The 18,735-nt window shown below is 41.1% G+C and overlaps 1 protein-coding gene across 2 annotated transcripts in view; it reads right to left on the reverse strand.

The window, feature by feature from the left end:
* The window catches only part of ATAD2B (ATPase family AAA domain containing 2B), an 85,407-nt gene that overhangs the window by 15,747 nt on the left and 50,925 nt on the right, over nucleotides 1-18,735 (reverse strand). The window contains exons 19-24 of one of the 2 annotated variants that reach the window (XM_073002255.2): nucleotides 15,938-16,123; nucleotides 14,117-14,252; nucleotides 12,399-12,580; nucleotides 8,273-8,432; nucleotides 7,053-7,175; nucleotides 4,421-4,558 (exon numbers count right to left, since the gene is read on the reverse strand). In XM_073002255.2, coding sequence (XP_072858356.2) covers nucleotides 4,421-4,558; nucleotides 7,053-7,175; nucleotides 8,273-8,432; nucleotides 12,399-12,580; nucleotides 14,117-14,252; nucleotides 15,938-16,123 — 925 coding nt within the window. Of the gene's footprint in view, nucleotides 1-4,420; nucleotides 4,559-7,052; nucleotides 7,176-8,272; nucleotides 8,433-12,383; nucleotides 12,581-14,116; nucleotides 14,253-15,937; nucleotides 16,124-18,735 lie in introns of both variants that reach the window. The other variant, XM_073002250.2, reaches the window with a different exon arrangement.

Below are 18,735 nucleotides of genomic sequence, written 5' to 3' on the forward strand. Positions count from 1 at the left end.
CAAAAATGTTGATGTGTGGCTTTCCCCACAGGTTGGAAAGCTGGAGGAAGATGGCGTTGAGGACCCATATGTGCATCTGGGTGCAGAATCTGCTGAGTGAATCTGCCAGTTGGTTGTGTTGAGTGGAGATATGAACTGCTACTGAGAAAATATGGCATTTGAAACACTATTCCCGGAGCTGAACGGTGAGGTATAGCATGGGAAGAGTGGGTGCTACCCTGCTTGTCCAGATAAAAAAGTGCAGTGGTATTGTCTGTACTTACTTGTACGGTTGCACCCGTAACGAGTGGTTCGAAACTGTGGAAAGCTTTGAAAATGGCTAGGAGCTCTAGGTTGTTGATATGAAGGCATTTTTTGGAGTGATTCCATAGGGGGTGAATATGAATGCCATTGCAATGAGCTCCCTAACCTGTGGTACTTGCATCTGTGGTAACCTGTACAGAGAGTTGAAGGGGTGCAAAGGGTCTTCCCATGAAAAGATTTACTGCTGTGTTGCACCATAGTAGATGGGTTGCGAGTTTGGGAGTAACTCTTAGTTGTTTCATAGGTGGGTCGGACATGGGGTTGAAGAGGGACAGGTACTACGCCTGCAGAGAGAGCATTTTTAGGCAAGCATGTTGTATGACTGATGTGGTTGATGCAATGAGGCTGAGAAGTCGCTGTGTCTAGTGTGCAGTGACTATTGCATGAGGGTAAAAATGCTGGAGGATTACGCAAATTTTCTTTGCACATTCTTGGGGAAGAAAAGCCCTTGCCTTTCATAAGTCTAGAACTTCACTTTCTGTGAAGGAAACAGTGTAGATCTGTCTTTGTTGACTTTTAGGCCCAGATTCTCGAGGAGGGGGAGAGTGGAGTCTATATTACAGAGTGTTTCAGAACACATGTGGGAACCATCGGAAATATGGGCTAAACGAAGCAAAGTATGTCTTTGGAAGGCAACAGCTGTAGTCATGTGTTTCGATGCAGCCTCAATAACAAGCCGTGCAGTGATACGCTCTTGGCATGCTAGAGCCATAGCCTCTTGATGAAAAGCAAGGCCACAGGATTTGTATTCATCAAGTACTGATTGAAGTGATAGAAGGGCTTTATTCCATAAGAATCAATGGTAAGCCCCCATGGCTGCCAATAATTTGCCGCACGGAGAGTGAAAGAAGCGAGGGAGTAGACCCTGCAGCCAATAATATCGAGCTTCCTGCCTTCCTTGTTGTTAGATGTTGCATTAGACCGGTTTTGTGCTCTGTTTTGAATGGCATCTACTATCACCAAATTTGGGGGTGAATGTTTAGCGAGGAATGCTGTACTATCTCCATTTGTTTTGTATAAATTTTCCACTGTTCTGGAGGCTTGTGGTATGGACCATGGTTTGGACCATGGTTGTTTTATCAATTTTAGAAGAGAAAGGATGAATCCCATACAAAGTGGAGGAGCTTGGTCTTCATTAATGTCCTTGTTGTGGAGGAGTTTGGTTTTCATTAATGTCCTTGTCTGATTCGGACTGGACCGGTTGTTGTATGTCGAGGTCCATAGCCTTAGCTACGCAAAACACCAGCTGAGAGTAGGAGGAAAAATCTTCTGATGGGGATGGAGAGTTGGTATCGGCCACGTCAGAGTCGGGTGTTGATAAGTTAGGAGGGGACTCCTGTGGTGGTAGGGAGTCTGAAGTGTCAGAATTGGATGATGTTAGAGAGGGAGGTCAGCATGGAGAGACCAAGACTACATGGACAACATCATGTGTCCCAAGACCATGTGATGTGGAGTATCACATGGGTAGCCTCTTGTTTTACTGCTATCCTGTTTAGATGGTATAGAGTGAGTGGTACCATGATGAGGTTTAGAGTGTTTCAGTTGACGGGTCTGATTCACATCTATAGGCGCGGGTGAAAGACCAGTATAAATTGTAGTCAGCTGAAGAGAGGAGGCATGAACATGCGAAAGTGTGGCAGGTTCAGCAGTTGGTACCAAAGTCGCAGCCAATGGTCGAGAGCGTTTCAGTACCACAGGTGGCTGCACTGGGATATTCAGAGGTATGCTTCTTTTACGGGAAGACTTTTGTGGCTTCGGTACCACAGGAGGGAGTGTGGGATCATCCACAGATGAGGGCCGGTCATACTCCTGTGTTTGTGGATGGTACCAAGGAGGGGATTGTGAGTCTGAGGAATCAGAATGGTAGTAGTATGTGTACCAAGGGCACTTTGATTCAATATAGACATCAGTATCACCAGTAACAGTATGAGCAATGTCGGTATCACTTTGGAGGGAGCTCATAGTATGTTGGCGGCTCGTACAGGGTGACTCGTTTAGGATTGCGGTATTGAGTCAACGAATCAGGTGATGCCAGCAACCCCATTAGCATCAGAGACTGTGGAAGGTTGGCATTGGAAGGTCCAGTCTCCGGTATATGGTGTGTCTTTCGGGATCATTTGCATGGAGGTTGCAGATCAGCTAAAACAGACACTGAATCTGACTGATACATGGAGACAGAGCAACCGGAAGGGCTCGAGTGGTCCAATCTTGGTAATAAGTTACCTCAGCCGAGGTGTTAGCCCATGAAGGAGATTGGGCTAAGAGAGGTGAAGTTGCTTGGCCTGATGGTGGAGGTAAATAGTCATCGTCATCCACGGAAATAGTCAAGGCAAATAGTCTGTTGATCGTGAAGCCGGATGGAATGCGTGGATTTATCAGTTGTATGTGTAGAGGGTGCCTGCCTAGGAGGCTGGACCTTGGTAGCAGACTTCTTTGATTTTTGGGGTTTAGAGTGCTCTGATGTTGAGGGAAGCTTCGGTACCAGTGTAGACTTCAATGCAGCTGACTTTGACTTTGAGAGCGATTTAGACTTAGGTTTTAATTTTGGTGTCAGAGAAGTCATGGGGATATCAGGTGAAGTAGATCGAACTTAGGAAGGTTGTGTAGTCTCCCAAGCAGAAAAGGCAAGAATCATGTCCATCCGAGAGAGAGATCTTGTTAGGGCATGATGTGCACCGTTTGAATGGCTCTGTAGGGGTCATAATATGGTGAAAAAGAGGGGGGGAGGAGAAGGAAAAGGAAGGGGGCGGTTGAGGAGGGATATACAGTGGTGCCTCAACTTACGAACTTAATCCATTCCGAAAGATGGTTGAAACTCGAAATGGTCATAAGTCAAAGCACCATTTCCCATTGAAATTAATTGAAATGCAATTTAATCCGTTCCAGCCAAAGAAAAAAATCACCAAAAAAACACACAACAACGCTGCAAGACCGATCGGAAATGCGCTAAATCTATTTTAGCTGAAGGGGGGAAAAGAAAAGCAAGCCAAGCATGCAAGACACATCAGAAATGGGGGGAAAGCAAAGCAGAAAGCAAGCCAAGCATGCAAGTCACATTGGAAATGGGGGGGGGGAGAATCAAAAAGCAAACAAACCCCCAAGACCCATCGGAAATGGGGGGGAATACCAAAAAACAAACTCCCCAAGACCCATCGGAAATTGGGGGGAAACCTCCAAAAACCAAACCCCCCAAGACCCAGAATCATAACCCCCCAGCCCAAAACCACGCTGCAAAACCCACCCAGAACAGTGTTTAAAAAGCAGAAATCAGCACCTTACCTTACCAGGCAGCCTGAAGGCTCCTCCAATGGCACTCACTCTAACTGTTGGGGCGAAAGAGCTACAAAGCAGCAGCCTCTTCGCTTACTAACAGTTAGCAATTTGAATTTCCCACCCTATTTTTCCTGCCTTTTTTTGATTGTAACTTGAAGCTGCAGCCGCAAGTTGGGCAAAATTTTGCGGCCAGAGCGTAACTCGAAATGGTCATATGTCCCTCTGTTTATTCTTTAAATGTAGAAGATAAAGGCGAATGGAGAGCTCGTCAAGAGAAGAAACCTCAACGACGCAAACAGGAACTGAGTCAATCACCTGGCGAATGTGTCATAAAGCTCTAGAATATTCCAGAAACCTCTGCGCAAGCACAGATTAAACCCTATAATGTGCATTCACAGAGACCATGAAGAAGAATATGATACTTCAAGCTTGTTCCAGCAGTTCACAGTCTCCATCTTGGGCCTAGACTTTAAATTAAAAAGCATAAAAAGCTGAACATCTGGCCTGGACAATTTTGGGGCAGTTCTGTTTCTCACTGTGACCTCAACATCAGGCCTAAACATTGCAATGCCGGCCTGATGACGTGTCCTACAGGACTAAAAAGCTCACCAGTTTTTGAAAGTTTAGTCATCTGGTAAAGTTAATAAACACCATATTTTAGAATCTCAAGAAATAGAGTGCTTTTTAAATGCTAATTAGTACAGGTGATAGTGAAATTGCTTCATTCTATAAGAAAACTATAATAATGGTATTATTGCCAACTTCAATGGATGTGCATCAGATATATGTTAATCTTGGTTACTGCTGCATTTATTCTCCAAACAAAATTATGTGAAATACCTACATGCACATTTACTTGCAGAGTTGTGCCAAAGTGTCATTGCTCTTTTTTGTTGGCTCTGGAATACCTCTTCAACTCTGCTTTCTGTCTTCTGCACAGTGGAACCATGAAGATTTATTTGCTCTGATGTTACTAATAATCCTGTACACAGAAGATAAGTACATCTTTAAAATAATATTGGCAATGTTAACTAGCTTTTTTTAAAAAAACATTCTCAAACACGATGTTAAATCCTACAATAATCAAATGTATTTAGATGTACTCTAAAAATCATGATTTACATCAAGAATATATACTTTTTCCCCAACAAAGGAATGCATGAGACATATACTCTTGGATTATAACATCTGCTGACAGTTTTTAAATGTTCAGAAGAAAATACTATTAGCTGTATTACACAGGGCTCTAGTGTTCGAAGTGTTTCACATATACTGTAGCTGAAACCTAGGAGAAACTTGCAATTAGAGAAGGCTCATTCAATCAGTGGAGATTTGGTGAGTCAATATCTATGCAAATATGGATCAACTCCAGTTGTAGTTTGGGATTTCAGCCATTATGTGACACAATATAAGCATATATATTGTATAAGTATGTTTCATCATCTTACAGTACAGTGGTGGCCCGCATAACGAGCGATTCGTTTAATGACGAATCCGCACAGCAATTTGTTTTTTGCTATCGCATTGTGATGTTTTAGATGACAAAACATCGCTTTGCGATGATCGGTAAGCGTTTCACTTACCAATTATTGCATAACGATGTTTTAAGAACAGCTGATCGGTGGTTTCAAAATGGCCGCTGGGTGAAGAAAATGGCCGCCCACTGTGTTTTTGCACCCTTTCCTCACTTAACAGGCAACGAAAATGGTGGCCGCATGGAGGATTTCCACAGAACTGTGAGGTTTTTGCCCATAGGAACGCATTAAACGTGTTTTAATTTGTTCCTATGGGCTTTTTTGCCCCACATAGTGATGATTTTTTCAGAACGGATTATCGTCGCTATGCGGGGCACCACTATAATCCTATAGGAGAGTGGTGTTATTCCCATCATGCAGATAACAATCCAAATCTGAATGATAGAAACAGAACTGAGAGAAAACTCTTCATATAATTATGTAACTACCAATAGAGTAGACCTGCATATCACATTAAGTTAATGTATGCCAATGAGTCTTTATCCAGGAAAAGCTCCTTTGTGAGGTATTCTCTCATTAAACATGGCTTGTGCATAACAGGTAGCTAGACCACCAGCAGCTAAAATCCTGTTGCACTAGTTATGCTGCCTAAGGCTGATGATGTCATTATTGGGTGGCCTCTTTTTTGGCAGTTAAGCATTTCTGATTCCCCCTCTGAAGGTCTCAAGGCTCCTATCTAATCACTTTCATGATCAGGAAGCTGTTGGGGGCTGCTAAACAGGAGGAGGAAGTCTTTAATTATGGAATAGCTTCCTAACGCTCTCAGGGGCAGTGTCTGGGGCCCATCGGGGAGAGGACAGAGTGAGAAAGGCAAGAAATTAGTCATTTGATTAGCCACTTCAGCTGGTGGGTCTTTTAAAATCTGACCCAATGTGAAAATATGACAAATGCTTTACATTTGCTTCTGCATAAACAATGAATTTCTGTCAGGCTTCCTCACCTCTGCCCAGTCCATTTTTCAGGGTCTCCCAAATCCATGGACAGTGGTTTCAGAGGCAGCATGGAAAAGAAGTGTGCAATGAAATCATTGTCCAGCAACTGGTGGATTTCTGGATCTGACAGCATTATATTCTGAAACTCTGTGATCTAAGACAATAATAACCGAGGTTGTTTACTACAGGGAAATCACTCTAGCTGTTTTTGCAAAAACTCTTTTGAAGAAACTAAGAAGCTTTTGGCTCACAGTACCACTGATTACATATGTGGAGCTTACAGTATATGCAACGCTGTTATATGTCTATAACCAGATTCTTTCCAGAATGGAAAGAAGAAATGGAAGAAGCCATGAATTAAAATGTAAATGAAGAAAACTTAATAGTGAAGAACAAATAGCCACTGTTCAGCTTCTTTGTGGAAAAAACGATAAAAACCTCTTCTTTTTATTTGTTAAACATTTTCTAGTAAGAATGATTATTTTCTGCAGTTTTAATAACTTGGAGTCCAACTCATGTAATCTAAAACTAATATATAAGATGCTACACAATACTATTCATTCTCTAGCAACAAAGTGCTGTGAACAAAGCATATGACATTCTATCTAATGAAGTTAATTTTAAAAATTTGCCTCTGCATGCCCAGCTTTCTATGCTCTGTATCCATCAAGAAGGAATGTTTTGGGAGGAGGCGGGGCCGATAGTTCACAGCCTCTGTGTGCTTATGTCTTTTTTTAGGCAGTGCCAGTGAACGCTCTAACACCAATCTTCCAGAAAAGTGTATAGCTCAACAGCAAAGATTTAAAAGAACATCTGCAATTTCCCACAAACATAGAACTGGGCTTAAAGGAGCTATTCTTACAATCTAAATAATGCATATTTACAAATCCAGCAACTGAATTGATCTTCCTTGCATCAACTAGCTGGAAACACTCCATCCAATGATACAGGTTTGCCTTCCAAGAAGAACTGTGTTGAATTTTTTTTTAAAAAAAAAGTATAGGAATACCTCTCTTTTTTCTTGCTTCTTTTATTTCTTCACACATTTTATTGAACTCTGGATCCAGTTCAGCAGCAATGATAGCATGTGCAGTATCCTTCAAAGTACAGGCTCTGTGCCTAATTATTTTATCTACAAAACAAGCCTCATTTTAACAATCAAATACATTTTATTTTAAAATGCATGAATCATTTTTGTCACAGGAGTTCCCAAGGCAATGAGACAACTATCTAAAAATAAGATGACCATCACTCCTAATTAAAACTATATGATTAACACCTGTAAAATAGGTAATAGCTACACAAGCAGAAAGCAAGCCAGAGCCTGGTAGAATAAGTGTTTTTCAGTCTTCCATAACCTGAAGGCAATTGTTGGGGGAGGGGACTCTTCTTTTTTAAAATACCTGTACCTTCTATCAAAACAACAATAGCCATAAAACAATTGTAGCAACAGAATGTAGTCTTAAATATATTTTCATTAAATGAATAAAACAGGATATATTATAATTATATAGAACACTCTAGTCTTGTTCCACAAAGTAAAACTGAGTGAAGAAACATTTATTACTAAGAGACATCTGATTGTATTACGATACAAACATTAGCTCGCTGTTCTTTACACAAGAGGAAGTGCAGATTGCTAGCGACTGGGAGGGTAGGAGAAGGTAGTGATAGAAAACAGGCAAACCATCTGGCTGAGTAACGTAAGATCTGGTCCCTGTTCATCTCCCCCATTAGACTGAAGTGAACTCCACTGTGAGTATGCAGCCCACAATTAATTGATCAATGACTGGATATCCTCTAATTTTACCAACAGGTAATACTATTCAGGATAGTTGTACTTGTAAGGAAACTCAACGATCCAACCCATTTATAGTAACTTAATTTAAGGTTGCAATCCTGTAAATGATTATGTTGAAGTAGGTCCCAAAGAAAACAAGACTGCTGTTAGTAAATGCATTTGGGATCTAAGGGCTGCGGTATACCTGAAGGAAATTCACTAACTTTAAGAAAAAAACCCTAAGCGGCAATTCGGTTCTTTGACTCCTAGCCTCTGCTTGGAGAAGGCTTTGCTGCATCTGCACCTAGCACTGAAGAAGAAGCATAAAGCAGAATTTCAAGCAATTAACATTTATAGGCTGCATCATATGGATATATTTGGGTTACAACTTTATAACAGATACATGGGCTTTCCCATTTTATGCACAGTATGATGTAACATTTTCTTACCTCCAGGATCTTTGTCAGGATTGTATTCCAATGCATTGCTGCAGATAAGATCTACATCTATTAGGAAATCCTTTGCAGTTAAATAGTTTTGTTTATCAATTTTACTTATTATGGTAGATAGGTCCATTGGCTCTTTAATAACTTCAAGATAATCTGAGACCTATAATAAAACAGCACACTAAAGTGACACAGAGATTTATGTTAACTTTAACCTATATTTGGCAATTGAACAGAACACATATTCAGCAATTAAACTGACACATTTAATTCAAAAACATTCTAATTCATGAACTCATCTTTGAAAACGTAAGTAAATTTGAGCATGCTTTCATTTTTAATATGTCAAAAGAAGAAAGCCTTGGGACCAAATATTTGTTGGGGTTTCAAACACGAGGTGGGACAGCTTAATTCACACGAACAGGTTGAATTCAATAGTGTCATTCAACTAACAGAACTATTTCCAACAGCAAAACAGGCACCTGAAAACTGCTTTGTGGGAAAATCTCTGGAGCAGATTTTCTAGTGCCAAAATGATGCAAAGAAAGGGAAAGAGGGAGAAAGACTACTGCATGAGCAGACTTCCACAAGTGCAGCATTTGACTTAACCATCTGTTTCCAGTGCATTGTCAAGTACTGCCAAGGAGGCTTCTGCATTTCCAGCAACGGACAAAATTAAAAGAAGCTGAAGAAAAGATCCCAGCATAGATGTTATATTTTACACCGAAAACAAAAAAAGCTTTGTGGTCCTGGTAGGTAATATCTCTATCAAACCATTAAAATACCAAAAGCACTTGTGGTTTTGAATCTTAGTCTTCACTACACAGTTGTACTTTCCATCTTTGGACTATATTTTAGCTGTTATTTGTTCTGTGTGCTGTCAAGCTAGAACTGAGTTAACAGGTATCCTAATATGGTTTTCAATGTAAGTGAGATATTTAAGAAGTGGTTTGACCCACCACCACCAGTGAGTTTCATGATCAAGTGGGGATTCAAACCCAGGTGTCCTGAGTCTTAGTCCATTGCTCTTTCCACTGGGTAAATTACTTTACCTACAAATCTTGAAGAAGTCTCAACATCCTGCCAGGATAATTTTTGGATGTTTCTGTTTCTAACCCAATCCTTGTCCCTATTCTGCAATACCCAGCCTGATTAAGAGTCGTACAGGACATGAACACTAGCCTATTTTTGGTGCTCTAATAAAGGTAATATCCAGATTTCATATTAAAAGTCTATGTTAGGAGCAAGAACAGGGAAGTGGGATTCCACCAATCTCACCCCTGCCTAATGTTCTCCTAATCGGGCTTCATGTTTGCCTAAAGAGCAGTCCATGCCTCTGTTCACTCCAAAGCTGTGATCAAGTATGAGGTTCAGGCTTATTAATGTATATCCCTGTACAAATATCAGGCACGAGAAGCTGAGAAGTTTGCCCCAATGAAACCAAAGTTCCATCTAATATAATGTCTGCATAAAGCTAAGGTCCAATATAAATTCCAAAAATAACTCCAGTAGTGCTAACAATATTAGCTACGTAGGTGACTGGTTCATAAGCTAAAGGCTCCAGATGAATCCTCTATTTTGCCTAAGGCTGTGCAAAAGCTCTACAAGAGAATCTATGTAATTAAAATTCATGTGCACAGGTTTCTAAAACACTAAACTTACTCTGTAAATTGAAAGCAGAGGGGAAATATGGCATGCTCATTTTTTCTGATGCAAATTTGACTCTCAGACAAAATGCAGCCCTATTAATTTCGTCAAAGAAAAATCAAAACTTTAGGCAAAATCTTATCCCTAACTTTAAGAATGAAAATCAAATTCAAACAGTAGAAAGACCATTCCAGAGCACTTAATCTTGTGAAACAGTGCAGTAATTTTTACATGGTCTGCCACTTTAGAAATATGAAACTTTCTGTCAGATTTTCATATGAGACAAAAATCTTTGATAAATGGGATTTAATGTATTCAGATGTGATGTTCATTATGCTAATCTGTTTAATTTCCCCCCAAGGCTTATATGACAGTGACTAAGAAGAAAAATCCTTTTGAATTCTGAAAGCCATATCAAATATGATAAAATGAAAATGCAACAGTCTTAAGTGAAGCTTCCATAAACTTATTAAGCTTTTTTCCAACATAGTTCAGGAGAGCATTCCAAACATCTCTAACAGCCATGAAATCTTCTAATCACCAACCTAAATTCATTCTCAGTTTCCTGTCACCCAATCAGTTCTCCTCACTAACATACCGTCACGTTCTTTTCTTGGCCATCTTCTTCTTCCTCATATTTGACCATGACAAAATCATAGTTTCTGAACATAAACCAATCCTCACTCTACTAAGCATGCTCTGTACATCTTCCAGGTGATCTTGGTCACAGTGCACCCTGAATTAATTTTCATTAACCAGCATTTTCTTCCTCTACCTTCCACCTGATGTAAACAACTAAGCCCCAAACACATCCCTAACTATATGACATAAAATTAACATTATTATTATACATCATATAACATTATTTTTAAAAATGTTGCTGTTATATGCTTCTGCAAGAAAATTCAGCTTTTGTCAGTCACCAATGTTTAGAACTCTCCAATGACCCATCTCTGCACTAAGAAAGAGTGTTGGCAAGCCTTTGGCTTCAATCAAACTGGGTTCTGAAGCCATTCAAACAAGAGGTCCCAGTGTTTAGGAATGCTTCTGAAACTCAATGCAATGCCTGGGATGAATCCCTTATTTTCTCCTTTCCGAAAAAAGGTGGAATTTGTCCCTATAGTTGTAATAAGCGTCTGATGTCTTTCCAGCACTTCAGTACTTCTGAATGCCTCCCCAAGCCCTGCATGAGGTCAGACGCAAAGCTTTGGACACATTGGGCTAGGGCAAGCAGCATAAATGTATATGCATTTAAAAGCTATGCTCACCACTCCTGCTGAGCTATCTAATGCATTTGTGGACTCGGTCAATGAAAAGTATCCAATGAGGTTTACTGGCAGCTTGTTCTCAGCCTGAAAGTCTGCTCTTCAGAACAACTCTTAGCTTTCCCTGGATCAGCTTCTTGTACATTTTACAGCTGTTACAATACTGACACTCCTTTTCTTCTTGCAATATTTCAGACAGTATTAGAGACTACTTCTGATCCCACCAATATCCACTGCTCATGAATTGTAGACTGGGTTTTGAAGTTGCAAAGGACAATTTCAGTGGTGGTTATGACTTCAGCATGACTCAGAAATTTACCAGTGGCCCAGCTGTATATTTGCAAAGTATAGCAGATATATAATGATTTCTTAGTACTTAGTATTTGCACATTTACCATATCAGAGAGAGTACACAAGCTGTCCCTTGAACAATCAACCCCCCTCCCAAACCCTAGCATGATACAAATAACATTTTTTTCCAAGCACAACACGACAACTTGCTGTTTCTTGAGTAAGTCATCTGTGCAAAATTGAGTTCTGAAGTTGACCAAAGGAAAGGTATCACAAACATCCTAGTAAACATAAACAATTTTTTGTTTCTAGTATATAGATAATAATAAAAGCATTTTTGTCATTCTATGCTTAATTACATACCAGACATTAGAACAAAATGTTATTTTGTCTAAAGGCAAATTTGGCAAATTTAACAGTGTATCAAACTTCATTAGCCAAATTCAATCCTCTTTGTTTAAATTTTTATAGACGACTACTTAAGTAGTCAGAGAGGTCAAACAGTAGAGGCAGAGCCTTAAATTCTTCATTTTCTTAAGACTAGTAACTGGTAAAGTGAGAGATGGAATGCTTAATTTGTTGAATTTTCTGGAATAAAAATTACAATTTAATCAATTTCTTTCTGCACTCCCAATGGCTCAGTGCTGTTTCTCCAGGCATCTACTTGCTGTGAGCAAATAGAGTTATCATAATGGAACAGAAAATGCATCTTGGACTATACGAAGTTCATTACTGTATTAGCACTACTGAGCAAGTTAGCTGTGGCTTTATATATTAACATTAAGCCACTATCCCTGCAAATATGCAAAACAGGTTAGATCATATGTATCATCTGAGACAATTAATCTATGTATTTTTGATTAATTGCTAATAAGGTCAACTTCATTGTTTGCACATTACTGAAACAAGACCTCTTCAATATCCACCGGTTTGCTGAAGATGTTAAAGCGCTTGTCTGTGGCCAGCCTCTTGGTAACATCCCTGAGGAACAACCGCAGCTCTCTCAGCGTGTTTTCTTCCTGGTCCTCCATTCGCTGTTTTTCTGTCTCTGACAGCTGCCGGGTAGGAGATGGCAAGGCAAGAGGAAGCACCTCCATATCAGAAAGAGCTAAAAAAGAACAGAAACATAAGGTAAAATGACCTATTTGGACCACATCGCTTTGGGGAGGCTTTCTCTGAAAAACTGACATGGTTGAAAAATAAGTAAGGATAGTGTGATATGGAAATGGGGGGGGATGGAGAAGGTGCACACCCCTAGTGAGTCATCTGGCCCTAGCACACAAGTATTGGGCAGCCAGGATGAGCACAGGTGTCCCCAGTCACAAACCAGCAGGAGGGAGACCACACAAATGAAGGACAGGCAGCTGCTTCAGGAGGAAGGATAAAGGGCAGGAGCAGGAAGGCATGGGGTGGTTGCTCAGTTCAGAAGAAAAAGCCACGTGGAAAGACACGACGGAAGATGAGACCAGGGAAGAGAACAAGCAAAGCTGCCTCCTCTCACCCTGTTTGTTTGCTCACACACACAAGAGTCAGACACTGGAGATTCCAGTCCTGTAGATGAACGTGGCAACCTCCACCTGGACACGGCCACAGCTCTGGAGAGGCAAATATAGCAGGTATGCTGAGGGACAGATCTGGAAGGGATGAGTCCCAAGACCTGGCTTCTTTCACCCATCTCTACAAATCTTCCCTAAAAGGGAGTGTGCCCACGAGTGAAGCTTCCCTCTCCCTCCTGCTTTCCAGAACCTGGACTCCAAGAAGCTCCAGGGAAGTGGAGCCCCAAGTTAGCAAGCAGTGCCCAAGGGACTAGAGACTATAACTGAGCCCTGTGAGATTGTGGGGGGAAAGGTGGTGGTGGAGAGTGACACTTTACCACTAATAAAAGCCGTTCTGAGCCAAGAAGCTAAGCTGGAGCCCATGGAGTTATTGTCGGGAGACCTCACCCCTTCCTATGCCAAAAGCCACAGAAAAGGGGGGCTCACAGAATGTTTGAGATTTTCTCTCCCTACCCTAATGATCCCAAGCTTGAAACTTGCTTTTTTCACAAGTACACCATACTAAATTTATGTTTTCCTTGAGCTAATCAGCACAACAAATTTGCTGCTCTTTCATCCAGTTCAGCAACATTCTTTCTGAGCTTTTCAGGCTCCATCTGCAGTTCCACTCTCCTAAATGGTTTGAGGGCTGTTCACACATTATATTCAGCAGAACATTTTGGTTGACATTTGCAGTCAAATTGATATGTACACTTGCCAACTGATTTGCATATAACATTCAACAATGGTATCCTGTTGCTCATCTGCACAACCATACAGTTAGAGATATTCTGTGAGAATATTTCAGCAAGTGTACAAATAGTGGAAGTCTTGTGTGCTAGGGCCAGATGTCCGGTGCAACATGTAAACACCCTTTCAGCATCATCTGCAAATATTGCCATTTATGTCCCTGTTTTGTCTGAATTTCACACCATAAATTTGGTGGCTGTGAATGAATTTAAGCTTGTACTCTCCTCCTGCATACCAATTCCATTTTTAAATGTACAGCAGTGACTGAACATTCAATATAAATCCCACACAGGGTCTCTATTCTTACTTTGAACTAGACACAAACAATGTACTCTGGGATACACAGAGAATTAACTTACCGATTTGTTTTCTTCTTGGAGGAGTCATTGATGCTTGATTTAGAACCAACTCTTGGAAAAATTTACGCCTGTCTTCTTCACTAGGTCTTTGAATATAAAACACCTCTTCATACTGGATTTTAAAGATACATTTTACCTGTTTGAAAACAGTGAAAATCGAGAGGGTTTGGAAGAATTTTCTAGCAACTGAATACTTGATGGTATCGTTACATTCTGATGAACAATTCTTCAAAGAGGAAAACCGAGCAATGCCTTAGAGATCATCATTTCATTTTTCAACAGTATTCATATAGAAGTGACAACATCTTAAGTGTTCTTGAATCACACTTCTGAAAGAGCTGTTATCACCTAAAGAACTTTTCTATGAAAGGCATATGGAATCACAGAAAAATGTGCATATGGGACCTTAGATTGCTACCATCTGGTTGCTACTTAATCTAATACTCAAATAAATATAGTCTACATGCAGACATTTTTCATTCAAATAAGCATAGTGTAAAGGACAAAGTAGATATGTCTGAAAGTCTGATAATGACAAAAATGTCCACTTTTTTCCCTTTCAAACAGCCTTCATACTATACCACTTTTCTTTTTCCACTTTTTAGGGCCTTTAAAATCTAACACAGAGAGGGTCCTGCTGCTCAGATGACAAGAGCTCTCTTAACAGAAAAATGCTCACCATCAAGGCAAATAATGGGCCACAATGCGTTCATTCCCCTTCCAAAAAAGGGGGACAGGCTGCTCACTCCTGGTTTTTTAATAATTCTACAACTATGAGGCACAGTGGAGCCACAGGGCCCAATGTTTTTGCATCATGGGAACGACCAAGAACTAGATGTGCAGTTCTCTATATCCCACATAAGGCACAAACTCAATGTCCTGTTGGGCACTACAGAAGCCACCTTTTCCTTCCCCTTGCAACTCTCTAAGATCCCCAAAAACAAGTTCTAGAGGCTCTCCCCATTTCCCAGAACTGGTTTGGGGGATATTGAGGATACTGAAATGGGAAAGGGATATTAGTCCCAACTCCTCTAGGTTTTGCTGTTCCAACAGCAACAAGACTGGATATTGCCCTATAATTAGAAAGTAAGTTTCTGCCTCACAAACCATTATTAGAAAGCATTTCAGCTTTTTCAAGATACAGAGGTGCCACTGTTGAAGGACTGGAGACATTGAGAGTTGAATTTTTTTCATTAATATTGGCTCCAAAATTACGGAAAGCGATGAAACTATTACACACACCCCTGCAAAAAATTGCCAGAACTTCTTCACTTACAAAAAGCTGGCAAAATTTAACTGGGAGGTTCATTTCAATTCAGCCTATCATGTACTGACAAATGCTATCCAGAGCACAGTGTTGGAAAAAAGAAGCACTAAGGACAAAAACATGCTACTATGTTGTTAAATTGATCCAACATCAGCCAGTCTGGCAATTATGGAGTTGTGACTTAAGCCCGAATTGACCAAAGAGGTAATATCGGGGGGGGGGGGGGGATGAGCGAAGATGCAAACATTAGAACAGAAAATGTTCTTCATTTCTGCTCTCCCCCCTCCCACATTTCATTTACCAAAAAAGCACTGATGTACACCTCTAAATCTGTAAGGAAGGTTTCTTCTTGCTCCCCTAGTTCGCAGTTCCCTATTCATGCTGAATCACAAGAGGACTATGACTTTTTCACAGATATAAAATGATTGGCAAGGTTGGAGGTTCTCTCAAAGTCAGAACAAGGGGGTGTTTATGTGCACAGTGGTGCTCCCTGGATCAGCATCATTATTTCTTAACAATGCATGTTCATTCTCAAGAGTTCACATCATACTCACCTCTTCAGGCAGCTCACTGTACATTGTTTCAGAGGTAGAAAGTAGAAATATAGGCGAGAATGATGGTATGTCTTGCAGCAAAGTTAGAAATGTAGCTCTCACAGTTTCACTGACAGCTTCCCACCAATCACCAATATGAGGCATATAAACAATGCTTGGTACTGTTCTTCTTGCTTCACGAAAGATCTAGTTATGAAGGATACTGGAATTAAAATGAAACTAAGCAAACAAAATCTCTATGTTAGGCACCCTCTATATCAGCGGTCCCCAACCTTTTTGGGACTATGGACCGGCTGAGCCTCTGAGGAAGGCAGGGCACACACACCTGCGCTTGCATGCACTCTCTCCAGTGCATGCAGGCACCCTCTCCGGCGCATGTGCTAAGTGGTGGAGGAGCACGCGGCTGGCCGGCAGCACCAGTGTGAGCACTCCTCCACCCCTTCATGCATGTGCAGGACCACCTGCTCACCCACCCAAGCACACACACGCCCACTCCTTTGTGCGGGTGCGTGCATGAAGGGGCGGGGGAGCGGTCACACTGGCACTGGCACGCACAAGCATGCCCAAAGCAGCTCAGACCATGGACTGGCACCGGGCTGCAGACCGGGCGTTGTCGACCTCTGCTCTACATTGCCTAATCCTATATTTTTCCGACTTTCCAAATCAACATGTTTCTATGAGAGTTATAATTACAATTGGCAATTTGCCTGTGTTTAACCTGGGTTTAGTCATTGTAAATTTTGCTCCCAATCCCCCACAGCCTTCACAAAAAGATTCTCTAACATGTATGTGGTTTTTTACACCACAAAATTGCTATTCCAAACATAACCAACATCTTGCACAGATAATGCCATGACAAAGCAAAACTGTGTGGCATATTTAAAAGGCACGCTTTAGAAAAACCAGTCAAGTTTCAGATAAGTTTCCTAAATCATTTTAAATAACTCTTGCCAGTTCAGTCTTGCTATACAAATTAAAAACAAAAGTTCCTGCAAAGTTATTAGAGATTTTGGCCTATTTTTTTAAGATATACTCCTTTTGACCACAGTGATTCTTCCCAGCCAAGCTGGCAGCACAAACATAAATATTTTTATCTGGAGCTCCACTTAAACCAATAGGTCTTATTAGCCAAAATCCTGTTTGCCGCTACAGGAAAGGCGTAACTTGCCTCAAGGTAAGCAATCTCTGTAGGCATTATGTCTTGCACAGTGAGTCACATGGCTCACTGTGCAACAGACGATTGCCTATGGAAAGTTCTTAACATGAGGCAATTTACACTTTTTGTGTAGCAGCACAACACAATTTCAGTCATCAATTAGTAAACATATTTATAACTACCTAAATCAGATTTCATTACACCTTCACTCTGCTGCTCACTGTTTTCTCCATATCACTTCTGCTTCTCTTCATCCACTGCCATGTACTGAGCTAAAGGAGGCATTGCCTTACATTAAATAGAGGCAATCCTGGCACTGCGAAGAACCTACCTACTCTCAAATCAGCAGTTATCAGCTTCAATCAAGAAACTTCCTTTTTGGCCAAGATTCCCATCGATTTCTTCCCAAATCACCTTACCCCCTAAGAAACTCTATTGCTGACATACCAATAACAGTTTAAAAATAGTGCTTTGTATCTCAGAGAAGTCCTTATTTAGAAGAGCTTATCTCAAAGATCCTTCACTTCTGATGCCCCACATTTTCACCATGTGTTTCACTTCAAACAGAAATCAACCTGGTGAACCAAAAGTGAAACAACTTTGACTTCTGCTTGCCCTACAGAAAGGGCATAGGGTGAGGGCTTTAGATCAGTGGTTCTTAAACTTTGTTACTCGGATGCTTTTGAACTGCAACTCCCAGAAACCCCAGTCAGCACAGCTGGTGGTGAAGGTTTCTGGGAGTTGCAGTCCAAAACTCCTGAGTAACCCAAGGTTAAGAACCAGTGCTTTAGATTACTCTTCCTTTCTCCTGCACTATACATTCCTGAAGAACTTCCCCAAAGGGACTCCCTGGAACAGAATGGGAAGTGGCTCTGTGGGCCACAAGGAAGGAAGGGAACCAAAAAAGGGATTTAGAATTTTCATAAATGAAACAAGTAACAACAATCTTTTACAGCTAAAGACCAGTAAAAGTACAATTTAAGGCTTTTGCTTTCCCCGGGAAGCTGGGCTGAGGCTGAAGGCCAGGTATGTTTAGCATGGACATTTTACTGAGGTTTTTTATTTTTGGGGGCTGGGCTTTCTTTTGGTCTCCCTCACCGCATAGCCTAGGGGGTGGGGCCTAGGGGGTGGGGCTTTCTGCTTTAAATGAGGATGTCCCAGTAAATAGGAAAGCCAATTAGAATTGCAAACATATGGGAGGCAGGAAAGTTTTAAGGGTCAGATCATACTTCTGCACTATTAGAGAGCAGGCCGGGTAGGTGAAGCTCGTCAGCCATGGAAGGCAGCCCATCTACGAGAAGGAAAACTCTGATTTCAAACCTCCACTGCCTTGTGGCTATATCCACCGATGGAAAAGGCTTCAGGAGTTAACCTAGAGGCAAAATCCGGAGCTGGAGTCCCAAAGGCAGTTCGTGTCGTTCTGCCAACTCTTGCAACTTTGCTGGAACCAGTTGTATTGGCTCTTGCCTTTCCATTGGACCATTTCAGCAACGTGGAGAGGGGGGATCTGCTGCTTGGATAACAGCCTATCCTTCATATTACTTTATCCAGGCTTCATGCTGTGGAGAGGACACTCCTCGATACAGAGCACGTTACCATAGTCTCTCGAGACTGAAGGATGCCTATGATGATTTCCACAGAA

The sequence above is a fragment of the Pogona vitticeps genome, chromosome 1 (genome assembly GCF_051106095.1).
Source record: "Pogona vitticeps strain Pit_001003342236 chromosome 1, PviZW2.1, whole genome shotgun sequence".
In the NCBI taxonomy this organism is placed as follows: domain Eukaryota; kingdom Metazoa; phylum Chordata; class Lepidosauria; order Squamata; family Agamidae; genus Pogona; species Pogona vitticeps.